General features: G+C 36.7%; 1 protein-coding gene across 1 annotated transcript; it reads right to left on the bottom strand.

The window, feature by feature from the left end:
• Positions 1-1,095: 1,095 nt before the first annotated feature.
• Positions 1,096-21,988, bottom strand: GCM1 (glial cells missing transcription factor 1). The gene is made up of 5 exons (XM_072142294.1): positions 21,811-21,988; positions 16,994-17,246; positions 8,410-8,522; positions 3,257-3,385; positions 1,096-1,855 (listed from the first exon to the last, which is right to left on the bottom strand). Exons 1-5 carry the CDS (start codon positions 21,880-21,882, stop codon positions 1,322-1,324), a joined length of 1,101 nt encoding a protein of 366 aa, XP_071998395.1. The 5' UTR covers positions 21,883-21,988; the 3' UTR covers positions 1,096-1,321.
• Positions 21,989-22,993: the final 1,005 nt, after the last annotated feature.

Genomic DNA, 22,993 nt, shown 5'->3' with positions numbered 1-22,993 from the left:
CGTTTTCTTCTTAACTTTGTGACAGAAGCCTGTCTAGTCATTATCCGTGACTGTGATAGAAGTTTGTGTTCTTCCATGGAGAGGTGCAAAACCAGGAAACCAGGTCCCTGAAATTGTGACCCCCTTGAAACAAAAGAAAGATGTCATTCAGAGCCGGATCACCTAGAGATCATAGGACTCAACTAAAAAGAATGTTCATAGGAATTTTTTTTAGATAGAAATGAAAAAAAAAAAACTATTTACAGTTTAAAAAAAAAAGGGAAAAAAACGCCTAAATCATGAAATTATTATATTTAGTTACACCTGAAAATGACAATTATGCAAAGCAGTGGTATGGTGTTACCCTTTTACTGGTCAACAAAATGGAGGAAAGTTTTACATGTAAAAGGAGGAAGATATAATAATGTACATTGTCTGTTGTTTTAAAAGCTCCCAGTTACGGTGCAATCTAGGACACTGTACTTGAATAACAGTCTATATATGTACTGACTGTAAGTTATTGAATTATATTTATTGGAAGTATAAAAAATATGGATTGTTTTAGTTTAAAAAGATGTCAACATAATAAAGGGAACGGTAGGAAGTAGGCCAGGTTGGCAAATTTTCATTTGTAATATATTATTTACATGGTGACAGGTCCCTCTTAAGATATTGAAGAATAAAACATAAGGGATGTTAATATCAGTAAAATACATTTATATCTAAGCAGTTTGAAAGTTAGCACTTTTTCTCCCATTTTATTGTTAATGCATTACCTTGTTTTTTTTTTTTGGCTTGCACAGATTGCAACCGCATAAACTAGGGGTGCCTATTGTCCAAACATTTGATCACAGAGGTGCTGAACCTTTTAGACAATGTGGGTTCACATGTATATTATTGGACATCAATCTTTTCAGTAGGGGTGAAATACTCTAAATATATACCGTATATACTCGAGTATAAGCCGACCCAAGTATAAGCCGAGGCCCCTAATTTTACCACAAAAACCTGGTAAAACCTATATTTTGTTTACTCGAGTATAAGCCGAGTTTGGGTTTTCAGCACATATTTTTGTGCTGAAAAACTAGGCTTATACTCGAGTATATAAGGTAAGTATATGTAGATCAGTAGTAGTAGGTTTGCTTACATTTATGCAGTATTTATTGTGTTTCACAGATACAGAGCCCAGCATACAAGTGTTCTAGAACCAGCAGTTACATTTTGTAGCACCCATAATTGGTTTAAATAAATTCTTGTTGGTATCCATATAACAGTCTTTCCCATGTGAAAGCAAACACTTTCCCCTTTATAAGAAATGCCTGATTTGTTTTCTGTTTAAGTTCTATAATGGTGGAGATAGCTGAGAACTGTTGTATCTATACAGGTAGGACTCCTCCTGGTTGTGATTGTAGAAAGTGGGAAGGTCTTTATCATCTACACTAAAATTCAAGTTGGCAAAACCATCCTTAAAGGTAGAATCCAAAACTAATGAAGGCTCTATATTTGGGTACTGGCAGTTATGGAACGGTGACATTACCCAGGAGAGATTTTCAAGTGGTTCTGGATGGTAGCTTTCTACATCATGATTTGTGTTTCCTGCCTGTTGGTCTTCGTCACTTTGCAAATCAAAGTCCATGGCAGAAGCAAGCCAATCTCCTTCATTGTACTCCTCGCTGTCATTGAAACTGCCACTTCGAGGATTTCTTCTCCACTCCGAATCATTTAGATTTTCAGTAAAGTAGTTGTCTTTCAGCATGTGATCATTTGCTAAAAGATCCATCTTCATGTCATTGATGTGTATGACAGGAGGGCCACTTGGCTGACTTAAAGCTGTGATTGGTTGATTTTCATAGATTATTGCTCCTGATAGTGGGACCTAAAAAATAAGTCAACTTGTTTAGACATAAACGATTCCTGATGGGCAAAGCTCAACATCTGGTTATATCAATGAAGGCTTACATCTTTTATCACTACACTGATACATACAGGGAATATCTCCAGAATCTAAGGAATGTAGGGTTTTCACCTTACAGCCTCTATACCGTGGTATGGTTAAGGGCAAGAAACTGTACTGTGTTCAAATGTGAGAGGTCGCCATTTTCTGCAATGGCAAGGAGAATGACTGAAATAAGAGATGGATTCTAAAATGTTGTTCAGCAAGTAGGCATGGTCTCTTCATTTTCAACGTGATGAAATTGTCCCCAAGAAAAGTAGGTAAAGTGTGTTTTAGCCCAAGGCATATTTAACCAGTGGAATTTCAAAAATCTTGCATCCCATTAAATTACATGTTAAAACAATGACGGTATAAGTACATTAAAGTTGTAGAAACCTTACGTAAATCATTTAAGAAGTATGTCACCCTGGGTCACAATGACACCAGGAAAGGTTTGTATCCCTGAGGCACCATTGTACTATACCATATACTGTACATAGAATGCAAAAATGTACTTAGTTTCTTGTCCAAAGTGCCATTAAACCTTCTCTATACAAGGCAGGGTCTCATGTATTATACAGCAGAATCCCACCACTAACCAACACAATCGATTACATTGTAAGTTGTAATGTAAAATTTTGTCTGAGCAACAGAAAAAAATGTTAAATTATGAAAAACCCTAACATTTCTATTCACCTCCTTTCATCAGAATGCACATAAAAATACACCAAAAAACTAAAAATTCTAAACATATTAGGAATCTCCAGATCACCTAATGTATGATCCATCAAGATATAAAAATAATGATACCATTTGGTGTGCGCTGCAGTAGAAAAACACATGTCCAAATGTCGGAATCGCCGTTTTTTTGCGGATAAATCAAAAAGTGATCAAAAGGCTGAACAGTTTCCAAAATAGTATTAATGAAAATGTCAAGTGGTGGAATGGGGATTGTCCAGTTTCATACATTTTATTGTTTATATGATGAAAATTTATATAATTTTCCAGTTTACTTTCTGTTTCAATTCCTTACAGTTTTTTCGATCTCTGCTTGTTGTCCTTCTATAGAAAGCTTCACCTTTGTTACATTACATGGATTAATCTGTATACACAGGAACTAAACAATTAAGCTTTCTATAGAATGACTTCTTTTATTTTTTTCACTATTATTAGAGGTAGAATTTTCTGATAAAATTTGTCAGATGCATTTCTTTATATACTGTAAACAGATATCAAGAAACAGAAATCAATAAACTTAAAAATCGGTCACTGAACTTTCTGTTATTGGAATCTGAATGTTGTATAAAGATTGTGGAGGATCACCATTCCCATAAAATACTGTACCTTTAAATTGCTGTTTCTCTTAAGCTCAGAGGCTGTTGATACAATAGATGGGCGCTTCTTGTGAGCAGGCTTTCTGCCATCTGACTCTAGTTTGGTTTCTGGTTTTGGATGGTCATGAACACCTTTTGTCTTAAGAAAATGAAAACATATGTTTGCTAATATTAGTCAATATATTCATGTAAAATAAAGAAATGGAGGATAATGACTGAAATATTACATGTTCAAATTAAGAAAGATGTGATAAGATGCTGGTGTTCTTTTATTGCCCTTTATATTAGCTTATTTTATAATCCTAAAAATGCATAGGGGCAGATTTTCTATTAAGCAGGCATCTTACTCCAGTTGTGGTCCCTACGGATGTCCTTTGCACATCAGATTTATAATAGTGGCTAGGCAGCTTGAAAAATGTGGCATATGGGATCTTTATTTCTGAAGGAGATTTTGGCACAACTTATGCCTTTCCTGTATGGATATTCTCCTTCACATGCAACTTAAAAAGTCACACTTAAAGAAAGCTGTCTGCCAAATCTGAATTTGTATGTTAAATCAGGAGTAAATTGTCTGAAGTTAAAGAATTGGCTCACTCACATAAAAAGTCATGAGTTTGGTGCAAAGTGGCAAATATTACAGTTTTTAGACATTGTGAATACAGTAAAATGACATAACTGCAATGATGTGTCTCCCCATTGAATCTTAATCAAATCAATCTAAAGCATAATATGGTTGTCATTGAGTAATAGTCTTTTCTGATTTCTCACATACAGCACGTGCCTGTAGGCAGCTACTGTTATCCACCCTCTTAAACTATTTTGGTTGTTACACAGATTATTTTATTGATAATCTTTAACATCGAATTGGATACACAATTTTCCAGTTCCCAAGTATTGTATGCTGAATGACGTTTAACCCCTTTAATGGCACATTACGTAATTATACATCATGGTGCCATTAAACAAAACCTGTCATCAGGTTTTCACCATTAAACCCAAAGTCAGGTTCCTACCATTGTAAGTGGTGCCAACACAATTATCTTCAAAATCCATAGTGGTCATCCATATAAAATCATCTTTTTATAATTACCTGCCACCCTGCCAAAAGTCTAATCGAGTCAGAAGGGGGAAATCTTATTCGGCCAAGTTACTGAGTGACTAATCATTTCTAATTGATAAATGTTTAATACTGGGACTTAGCTCAGCTGAGCTAGGTCATACATATACATTTTGGTTTGTTTTTGCCTTTTCGTTGCTCATAAAGTGCCTGGTTTGTAAAGTTTTTGTGTTTGATTTAAAAATTGAATAAAAATTTAATACGAAAAAAAAGTTACTGAGTGACTCTGCCAAGGTCTCAAGCAGCTCCCTCATTCCCCTCTCCCTTCAGACAATAACTCAGTTGAACAAGACATGCCCCTTGTGACTCAATTAGACTTTTGACAGGGTGCCCGGTTATTTTAAAAAGATCATTTTATATGGATAACCACTATGAATTTTAAAGATAAAAACTGTGTGGGCACCAGTTAGAATAGTGCTGTGATAACATGTCATTAGGATTGTTGTGAAAACCTGACATGAAGAGGGCTCACAGATACTTGCACTAAAAATCCATAGTGTAAATTGATATGCTGTGGACTTGTGCAACTGTAAATTGAGGCTAACCTGCTGCATTTACGCCTCTTTTGGCCCTGGGTTTACTTGGCTGATTGTCCTTTGAAAGAAAGCAATGGGTAAAGTGTGAGACAAGACAGACACTCATTTGTATAGCCATCTTCTACCAGATGCAAATTGTATCAGATGCAAATCATGAAAACAGATACCACTGAATTCACAGTCATCCGTTTTCACTTACAGTACATATTCATTCTGTCATATAAAGAAATTTTATAATATTGTGGTACTTTTGAGCTGGTTGCATATAAAACATGTGGCAGAGGGACATAGAAGCAGACATGGGGCAGATTTATGAATACTACCTATAGATTACTCAATGGAACTTTAGAATACATGCTGGGTGATAAATCTGCCATAGGTTAAGACTGTGTGGTCCAACTTTACACTTTTAGTTGGCTTATTTTATATCAGAAAATGTGCCATAATGTTTGCATATGGTCCACTTTCCACTGAGTGATTTTTCTTTAGTGTTTAAAATGTAATATACATAATTTTTTTGGTGCAATTACCCCAGAAAGGAAGTCTACCAGCATATTTTGAACATACAAAGTTGATAAATCATACATTTGTGTGTGGTATTCATAACAGCAAGATTTAATTTAATTTATATTCCAGGATTGTATCTGGACTTGTATCTGGAGTAAGAACTGTATCCTTCTGGTTAGATATTACAGCATAGTGTTAGTGTTTTTAATTCCAACTACAATCCTGGAATATAAATTTTTACAGTTCAGCTGCTATGAACACACAAAGGTAACACAGATCTTCATGGCTGCTACCTCCTCCCTTTAACACCTTAATGAAATGGGATCTATCTGACATCACATTTTTTTAGGATGTTTGGAGCATGGTCTGAGCCTGCTACATAAGTAGTCAGTGTTAGCTGCATTAGTAGCTGGCAACCGTGATTGTTGCTGGCATTGATCAAGGTTGCTAACACCATAAGTACTGCCATCAGACGCGATAGCGGCACTTAAATGACTGCATGGGCGCCGAGGCCTTGGATCCTGTCGGTGCCCCCGATGACGTCATTGGATGGCAGTAGCCAGTTGCTATGACAGCCTGACTTACCAAGGGTTTATGGCTGTTGCAGCAGGATCTGTAAAGGAGCTTACCAGTGGCAGTTGCATTGCAGTATATTGAAGAGCTCAGACACCCTAGGGTTCAAGTAACCCCTTCCCGCCAATGCCCTTTTTCAATTTTGCATTTTCGTTTTTTGTTCTCCTTATTTAAAAATCCATAACTTTTTTTTATTTTCCCTTGTACACAGCTTTATAAATTATTGTTTTTTGTGGAACCAATTGTACTTCCTAATGACAGTGTTTCATTTTCCATGTTGTGTACTGGGAAGCGGAAAAAAAATTCCAAGTGCAGTGAACTCTGACACCTCACCTTTGTTATTTGGGTTGGATGATTATGGGGATACCAAATTTTTATAGGTTTTATTTGGTTTTAAGATGTTTTAAAAAATTGTATAAAAATTACTTTGGGGTATGGAGCTGTATAAGGTGTAATTTTTTTGTGCAACATGATGACGTCTTCATTGCTACTTTGGGGACTGTATGAAAGCCATAAAAACAAAACCCACAGGCATATGTAGCAAAGGCCTTTACTCATTAATTAAGGATTTGTCAGGATCAGGGGTAGTGGACCCATTGGACCACTGCGAGCGATGACCTAAGCCAGTGGTGGCAAACCTTTTAGCAGCCGAGTGCCCAAAAAGCAACCCAAAACCCCCCTTAATTATTGCGGGGTGCCAACCAAAAATTAAAGCAGTAACTTATTGCTCCCTGTTCTTCAACAACTTTCAATCATATTGGTTTCCTGAGGACAGCAACACAGTAGAAAGATGGAAAATGTTAGCTTCTTTCTGAAAGCAGCATCTTTTAAGTTTGGAACTGCAGGAAGATTCTTTGAGTCCTGTCTGGTGTCCTGGGGCAATGGCCCGGGTGCCCATAGAAAAGGCTCTGAGTGCCACCTCTGGCACCGCAGGAGCCGCCACTGGATTGTGGAGAGGTGAATGAGGCCGCTGCTGGCATGGAGGGGCACACAAAGAGCACAGGTGCGCCTGCGACCCAAGACATGGGTTGCAGGGGCACCCATGACAATTAATTTATGTTTCTTTCCAGCTTCCCAGTACACAACATGAAAAATAAAATACCCTCAGTAGGAAGTGCAGAAACCATACCCTTGTATAGCTCTGTACGTGAAAAAATAAAAAAGTTACCAATTTTTACTGGTGGGGAGCAGAAAACAGTAAAGTAAAATTGATAAAGAGTCCATCGGCGGCAAGGTGTTAATTAACCACCCTCCAAGTTCCAAAAAGTAAATAAGTAGGTACTTACTTCAACCAAATATACACAAAAGCAGATGTGATTATTGGAAAATAACAATCTTTATTGAAAAAACAGCAAATAAAACCAATTCAAAACCCCAAAAATGGGATGAGAAGTTAGGTGCAAAAACTCCAAAAAAAAAAGCCCCTGTGCGGTGTAACAGTGGACCTCTTGCATAAAAGCATGTCAGGTACAAAGATATAAGTGATAAGCAATGGGGCTCCATAGTGCTAGAATCAGAACCTGGTTGCGGTCAGAATTGACCTATGGGAGAAACTTTGTGAAACTGGGTGCCTCCAGCCACAAGTGTGGGATGATGTTTCTCTCCCATTCCACACGCTGTATTGGTCAATTCTGACCATAGGGATCAGGTCCTGGTTCTAGCACCAGGGAGCCCCATTGCTTACCAATTATATCTTTGTACCTGACATGCTTTTATGCAAAGGGTCCCCTGTTACACCGCATAGGGACTTTTTTGGAGTTTTTGTACCTAACTTACTGTGCATTGTATCTCAGGACCGTTTTGTACTATTGCATATACTGATTATCATTTATCTTGTTTGAGAAGATTGTCCCTATTTCTTTTCACTTGTGGCTGTATGTGGACCTTGGTGACTGGCTCTGGTTCATATGCATCTTGGATGTGTTTTCTTCACATTTTTAAAATGGTTTTACTGTATCTGCTGCATGGCATCTATCTGTGTGTATTGTATGAAATAAAATTGTGTATTCTTTAGCCTATACACACTGGCTTGTTCTTTGAAATTGTACTGTTTTGTGATGGTCATCAATTCCCCAACACAGGTTGGGCTGGAAGTGGTGCAGTTTTCATGACCTGCTGCAGCCGATCAGTGACCTCAGCAGGCCTGGTGAAATAGAACATCCTCTGGGGCCTGTAGTGGCCACATTACCGCATCAGGTTCTGTCGCACTTCCAATCCAGCTGGCAGTGATGGGAAATCAACATAGATGACAAAGGTTAGCACAGTTTGTTTGATTTAAGCCCTGTTTCAATGGGGTTTTCCAAAACTTTCTGAAAACAAATTTAAATCTGCTCCAATGTTTGCAGAATTGACTCCTGAAGTTCAGAGTACATATAGATGGAGCATGACCCAATTTGAATGCCACATCCCATAATTTGGTTTGTCACTCACCTGAAAGTATATGAATGTCCCTTCGTGTCTCCAAAAGTTGGTAACTGGAAATCCACCATGACCACGACATGACACTAGTTTTAATGAGCCTTTACAATTTGGGCATAATTTACCTAGAAGATTTATTCATTGTATTATTACTTAATACCAAAATATTGATATTGTGTTGACTATTAATGCAATGATTTTTAGGAGCATATTGGGGAAATCCATGAAATCTCATACTTTTGCATTGGATGTTAACTCGTATTCACATTTATGTGTACAGCTGAAGTAAGTTCTTTATTATCACTACTACTTCAAAAATGAAAACACTTATATTTAAATATATATATTACAAATAAGTTGCAGCAAAAAGTGCAGATTCAAGCAATGAGAGAATTAAACTATTTTCAACTTTACATTGGTTGACCAAATAAACAAATATTTGTTTCTACAATTATTTAACATCTTTTCCAGTGCGCTATATTAGACTGCTAATAAACAAATATACTGTAAATGACGTTTATTCATAATGAGCAAAAGACAAACTCTGGAATACAATTAAATTGCCTATAGATAAAGAGAAATAACTTGGTTCCTTATTAATCTTAACAAGCTGATGGAGTAGGGTGGTGCCATCAGTATGTTCCTGTAACTAGATGCAGCTTTTGGCCAGTGTTGTTGGTAGTCCACAAGGCCAACATTCCTTAAAGGGAATATGTTATCAGAAAAAGACCCATATTCATAAACCTAGCTTTATGTAAAACATATTTTATAGGAATTTCATTTGAATTGGAAAACAATGGTGCTAATATCTTGTGCAAGTTTTGAATTTGGCTCTCTTTTTGAGTTCTACACTTTGTCAAATGAGGGGAGAGCCTACCAGATCAAACTTTCAACCTATATAAAATGAGTATTTTTAATTTATCTGGTTAATAGTTTCTTTCAGTTGTAAGTTTGGACAGAAAATAAATGGAATATAATTAACGGCTGATGGCACTAATGGTTACAGTCAACTAAAATAGTAACTTTTTGTAACCAGTGACCGACTTGGACCTTACCCTCAGCCACCATCTTATAATGCCGCTTTTCTCACATCCTGCAGCCCCTATATCAGTGGTGGTGAACCTATGGCATTGGTGCCAGAGGCGGCACTCAGAGCCCTTTCTGTGGGCACCCGGGCCATAAGCCCAGCACACCAGACAGAAAGACTCAAAGAATCTTCCTGCAGCTCCAAGCAACTTAAAAGATGCTGCTTACAGAAAGAAGCTAACATTTTCCATCTTTCTACTGTGTTGCTGTCCTCAGGAGGCCAATATGATTGAAAGTTGTTGAAGAATAGGGAGCAATAAGTTACTGCTTTAATTTTTGCTTGGCACCTCGCAATAAATAAGGGGGGTTTTGGGTTGCTTTTTGAGCACTCGGCTGCTAAAAGGTTTGCCACCACTGCCCTATATTATAAATCCACCTTTATTGCAGCCCTTATAATGCCCGTCCCTCCTTATACAGCTCCCTTTTCCGCCCCTTCTTTATAATGCCCCCTTTCATATAATGTCCATTTTCTGTAGCCCCTCCTTAGAATACCCCCTTTTCTGTGGCTTTTCTTTTGAGCAGTGGGCAACATAAAAAGGGCACTATAATACTTTTTCTCTAGTCTCATTATAAACCCCTCCCCTATTCTCTTTAAAAAATTATAATTGCATATATTCACCTTTTATCGCTCTCCCAAAGCAGAAGCAGTCTTCTCTCCTCTCTGCAGTGGCTGTACGCTGGGCTGAACCCTAGTTTACAGCTGCCACAGAAAGGAGAGACGTATGCTGCTGCTTGTGAGGGAGGGAAAAGGTGAATATATGTAATTAAAAAAAGAGCCAAAAAAACATATGTTTCAAATTTCGTCAAAATCAGCTTTTTTGTCTAACTTTTGCTATCTGTGTAAAAGTATTGGGGTGCTCCCATTTTAGAAAATAAATATTATTGTTTTTATAATGATAAGTTTATAATGGTAGAATAAAAGGCTGGGTTCACAACGCATTTTTGTGTACGCTTAGTGTATTCGTCGGGAAAGCTCAACGTGTACACTGAGCATATATATGCATTAACATATAGTGGTAGCCGGAGGCATAGGTTTTGCCTCTGCCTGACCACTATATGTTATATCTGGCGAAAAAGGCAGGATGGAAAGATGCAGCAAGCTGTGTTTTTTCATAGCGCTGCCTCCTGCTGAGTGACACATGCACTCAATGGAGACAAAAGAAGGCTATGAGAAGCAGATGCAGCATATTGCATCCCTTCTCAAGGTGTGCTGAGCGCATACGTCACTCAGCAGGTGATGTTACCTGTACACTCCTTCCAGTGCATTCAGGGGGGAGGGGGTTCGCTAGGCAATGTATGCCACTGTATCAGTATACAGTGGGATATCTCTGTACCATAAGTTGTAAGGACATGTTGGAATTCCCCCCAGGCAAAAATGGTGATGTGAATCCAGCCTAAATTATACAATTTTCCCAATATACTTTACGTTTTGCTTTAAGGCTAAATGAACGTTTTACTGACAAAATTAGAGCATTCAAAATTTTACCTCCAAATTTGAAAATAGAGTGATTTATATAGGGGGATTTCTAATATTATATATTTCAAAGCTCATTAACCCCTTCACGCTCCGTGGCGGATATATCCGCCACGGAGCGCAGTGACTTAGCGCTCAGTGGCGGATATATCCGCCATGGCGCCTATGCCGGCTCGGCTCTGGATCAGAGCCGAACCGGCATCGGGAAACACGGGGTGCCGGCTGTAACTAATAGCCGGCACCCCAGTGTAACACCCGCGATCGGAGTTGTCTCCGATCGCGGGTGCTTAACCCGTTAAATGCCGCGGTCAGCGCGACCGCGGCATCTAACCTGCATCTGGGGGGTCTTTCCCCCACGATCGGCCCCCCCGAACCGTTTTCGGGGGGCGCCGATCGTTGCTATAGCAACTCTGGGGTCCGATCTGGACCCCAGAGTTACTTGCAAGAATTGCCGGTAAGATGGCGTCTGTGACGTCATCTTACTGGCACAGTGCCAGCCTATGCAAGTGTATAGGCTGACACTGATAATACTCTGCAATACATCAGTATTGCAGAATATTATCATGAAGAAGCAATCAGAAGATTGCTTCTTCATGTCCCATGGTATAAAAGTGAAAAAGTAAAAAAAAAAAAGTTATTCAATAAAAAAATAAAGTCATAAATCACTAAAAATGCCCCAAACTCCCAAAACATATAAAGAGACATATAACTCAAAAAAAGTCTAAATCATAACACAAACCCCACATATATAGTATCACCGCGTCCGTAACAACCCGTAGAATAAAAGTAAATCATTATTGAACCCCCACGATAAACGCTGTAAAAAAAAACTGTTATAAACCCTCCAAAAATTATGATTTTTACCTTTTCAATCCCACAAAAAATGCTATAAAATGCGATCAAAAAACCATATGTACTCAGACATGATACTGGTGCAAAGTACAACATGTCCCGCAAAAAACAAGCCATCAACCAGCTCCGTAGCCAAAAAAGTAACAATGTTATGCCACTTGGAAGACGGCAATACATAAATGATAGATTTTTCCCCACATTAGGGTTTTGTTTGACAAATTTAGTAAAACGTAAGAAAATATATTCATGTCTGGTATCCCCGTAATCGTATCAACCCATAGAATAAAGATAACAGGATTATTAGTCTATACGGTGAACACCAAAAAAAAAAAAGTAAAAAATCCAGTACAGAATTGATGCTTTTCTACTCCTGCCCTCAAAAAAAGTTCCTAAATTTTCAACAATAGGTGATACCAACCCCAAAATGGTAACAATGGAAAAAGCATCTCATCCCGCAAAAAAAAAATGCCGTCACATGGCCCCAATAACGAAAAAGCGAAAATTTTATAGCCTTCAAAAGGGGCCAATGAGGAAACTAAAATCCTGGCAGCTGCAGCGCCCTCCTTCCCTTCTGCACCTCGCTGTGCCCCCATAAAACAAGTAACGGCCACATGTGGGGGGTCTTTGTACTCAGGAGAAATTGCAGAACAAATTGTATGGTGGGTTTTCTCTTTTTATATTTTGGAAATGTGTAAATTTTAGTGCTAAATGAACGTATAAGGGAACAATTTGACCATTCTAAATTTCACCTACATTTTGATTCAATTACTATGAAGATCTCAAGGGGTTAACAATCTTCGTAAAAGCTGTTTCTGATAGCTTGAGGGGTGCAGATTTGAAAATGGGTTGGTTATATAGGGGGTTTTGATGCTAAATATGTAAAATTTCATTCAAAACTGTATTTATCCCCAAAATAGTCAATTCTGAAAATCCGGAAAAGCGATATTCTATTTGTAAGCCGCGTGACATCAAAATAAATTATCCAGACATTTCAGAAATTATGAAAATGTAAAGTAGATAAATGGGAAATGTTATTCAGCAACTTATTTAGGTGGTAAATCGATCTGCCTGAAAACGCAATGATTTAGAATTTCGAAAATGGCAAATTTTTCAAAAAATTTATCATATTTTCTTTTTTTTGTAAATAAACGCAAAACTTATCTGCCAAAATTTACCACTAAAATGAAGTACAACATGTGGGGAAAAAACAATCTCAGAATCGTTTTGATAAGTAACAGTGTTCAAAAGTTATAACCATATAAAGCGAAGCAAGTCCGAATCCAAAAAATCGGGCTGAGCCTTAAGCTACAAAATGGCTGCGTCCTTAAGGGGTTAAAAACAAAAATGAATTCCAAATAAGTCAATTCTGAAAACTCCTTGGAAATCTAGAGACTCACTGTTCATTTGGAAGCTGTATGATGTATATAAAAATATAAAAACATTTTAAAAATGACAAAAACATAAAGCAGACATATGGGAAATGTTAGTAACTAATTTGGATGGTAAAAAAAATTTTGGCTAAATCATTTTTTTAAATTATAAATAAATGCAAAACATATCAACCAAAATTTACCACTGACACAAAGTACAAAGTGTTATAATGGTTATAACTATAAAAAGCGATGCATGACAGATTATAAAGAATGCGACTGAGCCTTAAGATACAAAATGGTTGTGTCCTAAAGGGTTAAAGGATTTCAAAGACGAGATTGACAACGTTATGAAAAATTCAATATGCAGATCTTGCAACCCCTCAACACATCTACCTTAGTGCTCTTCCACCATTACTGATGAAAATGTTTCCACCCTACTCTTCAAATCACAGCACTGTACAGTTATCTAACTCATCATTTGCTTCAAAATTCCTTGAACAACTTGTTCACCTTGACTCATCCTCTATACTAATTAATTTTCAGTCACTTACCATCTGGTTTCTAATCTAACCATTTTACTGGAACTGCCTTAACCCTTTGCAGCCGAAGCCACTTTTCACCTTCCTGACACAGCCCTATTTTTCAAATCTGACATGTATCACTTCATATCAAGATAACTTTGGAACGCTTTAGCATAACCTGCTGATTTTGAGATCACTTTTTTCAAGACACATTGTACTTTGTGTTAGCTGAAAAATTTGGGTGATATGTTTTGCATTTAGTTATGAAAAATAATTGAAATCTGGTGAAAATTTTAAAGAAAGGGCTATTTTCAAACTTTGAAAATTTCTGCTTTTGAGGCAGATAGTCATACCCCCCAAATAACTTAATAACTAACATTTTACCTAAATGTTCTTCATGTTTGTATGATTTTTTAAGCATTGTCTGCTCTTTTTAGTAAGATAAGAGGCTTATAAATATACAAGTGATTTTTTGTGAAAATCGCCAAAATGTATGTTTTTTTAAGAGACTAGATAAGTTTGATGTGACTTTGAGAGGCCTATATGATAAAAAAAAAACCCTCTCATTACCTCATTTTAGAAACTGTACCCCTCAAAGAATGTGAAAAGAACTTTTATGAAGTAGGTTAACCAATTAAAATTTAACAGCAATTAAAACAAAACCAGATGCAATTTTGAAATTTTTATTATTTTGGCTAAATGTATATATTTTTCAAAAAATGTACACTTTCTCAGTGGAGAATATGTGGTGGTAAAAAGTTGTACACAACATGGCATTAAAGGGAAAGAGTGGCATTCAGAGCCGCTCAGATTAAAATTGTATAACCTTTAAAAAGTGACAATCTTTGCCAATTTGGACATGTAAGGGCTGATTTTCTGTGAGATTAGATTCTCTTTAAAAATACTTAATTTTAGTGGGTCTTTATCTTATCGATGATATTTTATTAACTCTTTTATGTATGGAGCAAAAGATAATAATTAATTCTGTTTTGGCCTTTTTGGGATGGGGGGGGTGTTCACTGTAACATAAAAATAAGATGTTATCTTTATTCTGTGGATCACTACGATTACAGCAATACATAATTTCTTTATTTTTTAATATATTTTCACAATTTTACTAAAGAAAAACTAATACCAAGAAAATAGAATTTGTTTTAGTATTGCCATCTTTTCAGAGGCATAACTTTAGTATTTTTTGGTCAACAGAGGTGGTTGAGGGCTTATATTTTTGCGTGATGTTGTTCTTTTCTGTGACACCATTTTGGCGCACATAACTTTTTTGATCGCTTTTTAGTGAAGGGATTTGATGAAAAATTAACCTTTTTGGCAAGTTTTTAATTTTTTTTCACTGAGTTTACTGAGCAGTGAAAATAATAATTCCTTTATTTATATAACGCACACAGATTACGCTGTGCTGCACAGAGCTTTCCAAATCGGTCCCTGAAGGTCCTTAATTCCCTCACCTTTATATCCCATGTGATATAGTCTTGTGGACCAGGTAATTATGTATCTTGGACAGGGTTACACACAGAATCACCTATGTATATTATTTATTGACTGGATTGCTGTCCTCCAGCCCTACCTAGTCTACATATCTTGATTTTTCATATTGTCCTAGTCCACATCATACTTTGTAGGACCTTCATACATCCTAATGTTTTTTACTCTCCAATGTATTATTTTCTTGATATAAGGGATTTATTGTATTGTTTTGTGCACAAGATTTTGTGCTTTAAATTGTTTTTAACATACCGGTATGTTTTGCTTGATTTAATAAAATCGATATTTCATAGATCTTTTGCTTTTGAACATCCTTCTTGTATTTAGTTCTTAAAATTTGGTTATTGGGATGTACTTGTCTGCCATTTACCATTGGGACCCATTTCTTTTACTAAGTTTTGTAACTTTAAATCATGTTCCCACTAGGCAGGTCATCATTTTAGAAAAGGACCAGGTTGTGTGGTCCTTTTTTTAACACGCAGCCTGGTTGTTAACAACTGTGACAGTGGATTTTTGTGCACATGCTTTGCCGATGTGTACCATTCTTTGACCACCACCATCAGTGGTTTTTAATACAGTATGTGTACAGTAAGTCCTAGTGACTGTATGGCTTTTTATATGTGTATCAATAATATTGAGACTATTGATGGCATTGTTAATACCTACAAGTAGCCCATGCTATCAATCACTCAGGGCTCACCCAAACCCCAACAGGAAGTTCAGGTCTTCTCTACCCATGTAGCCATCTCTACCCATATATATTTAACCTCTTTATACAATACCAATTTTTCTTTTTTTTTCGTGCATTTGTTTTTTTACTTTTTTCATTTACTCCCTGAGTGCCACTTTCTAACTGTACCATTTAATATTTATTAAGCTAGAAATAAATTACTAGAGTGGTGAAACTGGAAAAAATAGCAGCTCTTCAATTCCATTGATTATTGAAATAAAAAGTACATGTTGGCACTTTTTCCTGTTTTATTTGTTGATTTCTAAAACTTTTAACTTTTTTATTTTTCTGTGTATTTTGCTGGCTGAGAGCTTGATTTTTCCAAAACAGCTTGTATTTCTTTTGTGGTGCCCATTTGGGGTGCCTATAAGTTATTGACCGAATTTTATTAACTCTTTCTGGAGAGGATAGGAAAAAACACTAAATCTGGTACTTGTATTTAATTCAATACTTTTGCCAATTACCACAGGGTTTAAACAACATTTTACCTTTTAAAAAATTACCTATATTTTGTGGGTCAGTGTGATTTAAGCAATACTTAATTGATATATATATTTTGCTAATGTTATATAATGAAAACACATTTTTTAAAAATAATTTCTGCATTGTTTTCTTCTTAAAGCCGTAACTTTGTAATTTATCCCCAGACACAGCTTATTGTGTTATTAAGCGGGTTAAATAATTGTATTTGTAGATTGGACAATTTATTTAATATTAAATTGTGCTGCTCGTAAGTTCAATATATCTTACCAAAATGTATATTTCAAGGCTCAGGAATAATTCCATACTCTGAGGTTTTATATATCCTTCAGTAGTATCCTTTTGCATAGCCTGAGGCAGAAGAATTAAGTGGCATACTATAATAGTGCTTTTCTCTACTGTTAGTTTAAGGACCACAACAACATGCCTGCATTGCATGAGCCCCAATTTACAGATTTAGAGCTCAAAGGTTAAATTAGCATTTGTCCTGTTTTCCAAATGTTACTATTTTAACATAACTACTTCCTTGTCTTCATAATTATCCGTATTGGATTAAATATAAAATGCTTTATGTACTTACTTTGCTGCTTTTGCCTGGCTTTGTCACATATAGCAGGCCTTAGGTATATTTTCCTGCCATCTGGTGTTGTACAGTCATTGCTGCAGACCAGAACACCAAGACAGGACTTCTTTAAGATGCGTGAATTATGATTGTTGGTATTCCGCATTGCCCAACCACTTAGGTGCCTCTGCGCATTTTTGTCTGTAGAGCTATAAATATGCTTCACATAGGAATCAGGCCACTCTTGGAACCAATCTGTTTTTTCCAAGTCCTGAGAAAAAGAATAAACAGATCTTTTGGTTACATATTTATTCAAAATGCACATTTATGAATGACTTATTACATCCCAATATCTTCACATTCATTAACCATGATTTCACTTAGCTGCAGAGAGCTATTCAAGGAGCAATAGCCTCCACATTTTCAGTTATTAATGTTAAATTGTTGGTGTGGACACTTTGGTCAGTCAGTGTGCTACATTTCTTGCACCAGTCAGTGCATTCTGACCTAAAGTGAAGATAAATCTTTGTTCTACCATTTTGATTCAAGCTGTCATGAGCACAAAGATCTTGTAAGGCCACTTTTATGAAAGTCAGCAGTCAAGACTGACAGGTTTAGTCCTATCTGTGCTGTGTAGCTGATAATGTTGATAAAAGGAGGAGACTAAAGAGAAATCTAATGCTTTACTGTAACATGAGACTTAAATATTTAGAATGTTCTTGAAACTAAAGTGTTCTTAAAGCCTCAAAAACATTTGCACACGTTTATGACTTAATACTTGTAGGTTATTCTGTCACCTTGTGATTTATGTTTACCATTTATGAGTTACTTTTTCAGTTGACTGTTTCAGGCACTGCCTGGATTGCATGTTCAAAGTACAGTACAGATTAATTGACTTGTAAACCACTTGAATGGTTACCTTGCTGAGTACTAAAAAAAGTGGCCAAGAAATGTGATTTAACCCCTAAAGGATGCAACCTTTTTTCGTAAATTTTTCGCTCACCTTTTGCTCGCCTTCAAAAATCTATCACTTTTTAATTTTTCCGTGCATACAACCATAGGAGGGCTTATTTCTGCATAACAAATTGCACTTTACAGTGATGGTATTTATTATTCCATGCCTTGTACAGGACAGCAGGAAAAAATTCCTAATGCAGTGAAATTGGTGAAAAACACATTTATGACTTTCACAGTGTGCTTCAAATAACACCTCTACTTTATTCTTTGGTTCGGAATGATCACAGAGATACTACATTTTTTCCGGTGTACCTTGTGTTTTGAAAAAAAATGTTCATTTCGCCATCTTCTGGCGCTAATAACGCACACAGCATTATAGACTGACAATGGACTTTTTGGTGAACTGTCCGGATTTGAAAGTAAATGTGCCCCAGTATGGTTATATTGGTTGTTCATATTTTCCAGCACCAGATTTCTATAAGGAGGAACTGAACATAGTTTAAAGTATGATTAATAGAGTTTAAAGGAAATTTAAGAATTTGCGTTTCATTTTATTAGGAAATATTTGCAATCTACTTTTGTTAAGGGGCTCCTTCCAACACAGCTGATTAAAAAACAATCCTACCGAAGCCCCCACCAGCCAGCTGGTGTGATGTGTACAAATTCCCTTGGACCAATACTAATTAGATTAACCACTTCTCTAGAGTATTTTAAATTTGATTCAAGCTAGCAATCCTATTATGAGCAGATCCATTATTCTTGTTTTATCAACTGCTAGCAAGTAAAAATATACATAAATGTATACTCTCTATATAATAATGGAATAGTAAATGAAGAAAACAAGCTATTTTGAGACCTTTAACTGTCCTGACAAATTATACAATGGACTTTGCACAGCCTTATCACCCCAGACATGGCTTTAATGAGAATTCTTGGCTTTGTGTAGGTGAATAATACAAAGAATGCACAATATTTTTATTTACAGTACATGGTATGTTGCTAAGGCTTTTACATAATGATTTCTGCTCTGATAAGTCAAACTTATAATTTATCTGGATGGTTTTCACTGTAGCACCATAGAACAAGACATTTCCATTGCCAATAATGGCCTTTTACTAGACAAGACATTTACTAGATAAGACACTGAATAGTGATTTCATAAATAGGAAATAAGAAAACCTGATGTTTAAATCCAACTGCCCAACCAATGGATCCTTAATAGGGCAATAAAGAGAAGCAATCACAAATTAAATGACCAGTCAGTGTCACCAATACGAAGGTGTTTGGCAGATATACAGCTAATCAGGGGCATAACTTGGGCGGTGCAGTTTCACCTGGATCCAGGAGTGTGAAGGAGCATATAAGGTGTCTCTCCCCTGGGTGGCCTTGTTCAAATTTAGCATTGGGGCCCTGCAGCCTACATCTGTGCTTCTAATGTGTGTTCAGCAGGAGATCTACTAGTCAAAGTGGTCTGAGATGTGGCCTGGTAGTACGGTCCTAGACTAGACTGGGCTAAGTATGATGGGCAGTGGGAGGGATAGTGAAGCAGGAATCTTTGAAAGTCATGGTCAAAATGAGAAGGCTGGCTTACTGCTGGAGTGAGTGATTAAGGCTGTGACCTAAGCAATGGTATTTTACTGCACCATCTTGAGAGTACTGAAGACTATGGAGTCAACTGCTTTCAGTTCTGTGTATATGTTGACCCAAAACAGCTGGTCAATGCAGTGACCAGTCGTTTGTGTCTCACTGATCAGAGATTAATGGCCTATTCGGGGTTCTTGTTTGTATAATAAAAAGTAATATTATATCAATTATAACAATTAATTGTTCTTTACAATGTACTTTGAACATTTAAAAAATTCTGAATAATGTCAAATTGGAAAGAAAAACACTATTGCTCCAATTTCTTACAGGTTTGTTTTGGTGTTCATTATGCCATACAAAATGTATAACCTTCATTCTAGGTACATTTATAGGTACATTTTCAATAGTTTTATTACATGTAAAAAAGTAAGACATTCATTGTTCATTCTGTGTTAAAAATTCACTAATTTGACACCAATACAAAGGTGTCAGGACTCCTTTTGTACAGGGAAATGTGTAGTTTATATTGCAGTTCATTATGTAATCCCTATATTTATATTTTCAAGACTCTATAGTAAGTTCCCTTGAGGCCTATTAGCTTCCAAAGCCGACATTTCATTATAGAAATTCATAGTTAAAGTACAACTAATTCATATGTGCTTATAGGGTCAATGAGTTGTGATTGCATACAGTATAAAATAGCGACAAGAACCAACTGAGAACTAGCGTAACTCCTGAGTGGGTACCATAATTAGACCCTAACAAGTTTGTGTATGCTAGAACCAACTTTGGGACCCCTCAAATAACTAAAACAGTAGTTAATGCTATGGCCATATTGCCATTAATCCCACAGACCAGATTTTAGAACTCTTAAATAGAAACTTTTTCTCTATAGAAAACAATCACAGGACACATGCTCAGAAGCAGTAAGTGCATATATTTGACATGTTCAGGATGAGCATAACTGACCTGGCTGCAAAAAAAGACAAGAATAGGCTTTGTTCTATATTTGGCAGCCCGGGCCAAATAACTAATTTGTGCATGAGGCCTAATAGTGACCTTCTACATTTTCAGAGGCCATATTTATACCTCAGAGAGCCATGGCAACCCAACGCACCCTGTGATCACTTTGCAGAGGATTACAGAGGAAACCCCTTTTCCACAATCTCACTTCTTAGCTGCCACAATGACCATGGATTGTGACAGTTAAACCTTTTCTGTTCAGTGCAGATACAGCAGGAGCCATGCTGTGTATAACAGCCAGTCTTCTGCTGGTGGTCGCACGGGTCCACTCATACATAGTACCAGTGTGATCTATAAGACTATTGGCTATCCAGGACAAGCATACTCGTCCTGTGTTCACAACAGGTTAATAAGTGACTGCTTTTATATGAATGTCATCACATCCTAACTATGGAAATATCAACTAGAATGGAATCATACGTCAATGGAAATTGGCCATCTCTTAATATACCCAATAATTTGTTCCTATGCGATGTTAGCCACTGACTTGCCGATTCCCTCTCCACATTAAAACAACATACATAATATACTTGACTGAGAGAAATGTGAAAGGACTGAATATGGTGTAGATTCAGTAATAACTCCTTTTGGCTAGAGCAAGCAATGGCTACTTTATGTTTGGCTTCAGGATAATCTATATGTTCCTTAGAATATACAATATGAAATACAACAGAGAAAGTAAATATTTTACACATAAACAGTTTTATGTTTACATTGTGCAATTCAGATCCTTTACAATGATGTTTATGGCTCTTGCTTTTAACGCTTTAGATGCCAGAGATATCATTATCGCTATATTTGTTATTAGGACAAAGTAGTATAGTTTCTCCTTCCCTATAGAAACATCAGTGCCTTTACAGTTTATTGCCATCAGTAAATTTCCAGTTCCTATAAAATAAGATACAATTCTGTGTTGAAATCTATGATCGTAATGTGTTTTAATCCATTCATATTCAATACTATAAATACTACTCAACCCAAAATTGATTATGTCCTATAAATAAAAATAATGGAAATCTCTGTCTTTACACTACATTCAATGCCACTATTATGAAATGTTTAAAAAGGAACGTTTCAAGCATGAAATTGAGTGTTAGAAAAAATCAAAATAACCTTAGAGCTCATTCATATGATCCATCAGTTATTGTCTCACATGTGTTGTTGTCTTACACACAGCAGAATCAGTTCTATAGACACCTATAGAGTACAAAGAAATATACAATCCATGACAATCCAAGAGAGTGAATAGCTCTGTTTGATAAATGCCATACCTGTGGAAGCTTCATATCATTTATGTCCCAGTTTAGAACCGTGTTTTGAGAAAGAGGGACCCTTTGTTCCATTGTAGCCTCACTATACTTGAGAAATGCTGTGTCTGCTGGGGGTCTGTCTAAAGATTGTGCGCTTTAAGCTAGATCTGACCACTTCCAAGCAGTTGTGACAAGGAAGTCACTTCCTAACTATACTGTACAAAGTGACACAAACAAGATAGTTTAGAGGAAAAATCCACGTTGTCTTGCCAGAAAAACTTGTTTCAGAGGTTACTTTGCAAAACCGATGCAAATGTACAGATAACATATGTGATGACAAAATGTGAAAAACAGTTGAGACTAAAAGAGGACGATATGTAACATTCACTTTGAGGAACCTCATTGACATCAGGTGTCTTTAAAAAGAATATTACACAGTCATAAACCTTCTTGGATAAGGAAGATCTTTAAATTTCACTAAATGGGGATCCCTTGATTTAATATACATTTACAAGTAAATATATGTTTATAAGTTTAAATGTATATGTTTAGAAATTAAAATTTAAACGCAGTTTATTAAAAAAAAGAAATGAAAATTTAAAGGGGTTGGCCACTTTAATATAATTTTTAACTATGGTATATCTTGGGGGCTTTTTGGGGCAGAATTCATTAGGAATTCCACAACGTAGTCCTTATCTTCCCATGTGGTCCTAGGGTCCATCTTCTTTCTTCTTTGTCTTCGTGGTCATTCAACCCATCTCACTCACTGATCTTTCTACCATCCTGCTTGTGCTCCCTCGTTGCAGCCTGTCCTCTGCTGTAAGCTGTTCATAGCTGTGTCTCAGTGAGCAGTGGCACATCTGTGACACACTACACATGTGCAGTACTAAGCCCAAAGAAGATGGCGCTTACTAATCAAGAACGTGAAAACCAGGATGGGTGAGTGGGTTTATCACCCGAAATTGGGACTGGGGGCAAATGTCAGGATTCAGGGGTAGCTGACCCACTGTACCACTGCGGACGATGAAGTAAGCTGGCACCTGGGAGCGGAGTCCGGCAGGGCTTGCAGGAAGAGGCCGGCTTTTTATAAAAAAAACTTGAAATGGCCCGAACCTATTAACATCGCGCTGGCCCTTTAAATCGCGAGAAGCTGAAATAATTGCAAATGATAGCTTATTGCTAGCACTTGCGATTATTTGCCCCA

The sequence above is a fragment of the Engystomops pustulosus genome, chromosome 3 (assembly GCF_040894005.1).
Source record: "Engystomops pustulosus chromosome 3, aEngPut4.maternal, whole genome shotgun sequence".
In the NCBI taxonomy this organism is placed as follows: domain Eukaryota; kingdom Metazoa; phylum Chordata; class Amphibia; order Anura; family Leptodactylidae; genus Engystomops; species Engystomops pustulosus.
Note: the sequence above shows the minus strand (reverse complement) of the source record. Positions and strands in the feature narration are given on the sequence as shown.

Bases quoted from the DNA above. Each gene is read 5' to 3' on its own strand.
- GCM1 (XM_072142294.1), bottom strand. From the start codon at position 21,882: ATGGAACAAAGGGTCCCTCTTTCTCAAAACACGGTTCTAAACTGGGAC. The intron at 17,247-21,810 runs GTATGGCATTTA...TCTTTTTCTCAG, and splicing joins ATGATATGAAGCTTCCACAG to GACTTGGAAAAAACAGATTG. The intron at 8,523-16,993 runs GTAAGTACATAA...TAAATCTTCTAG, and splicing joins AGCCAGGCAAAAGCAGCAAA to GTAAATTATGCCCAAATTGT.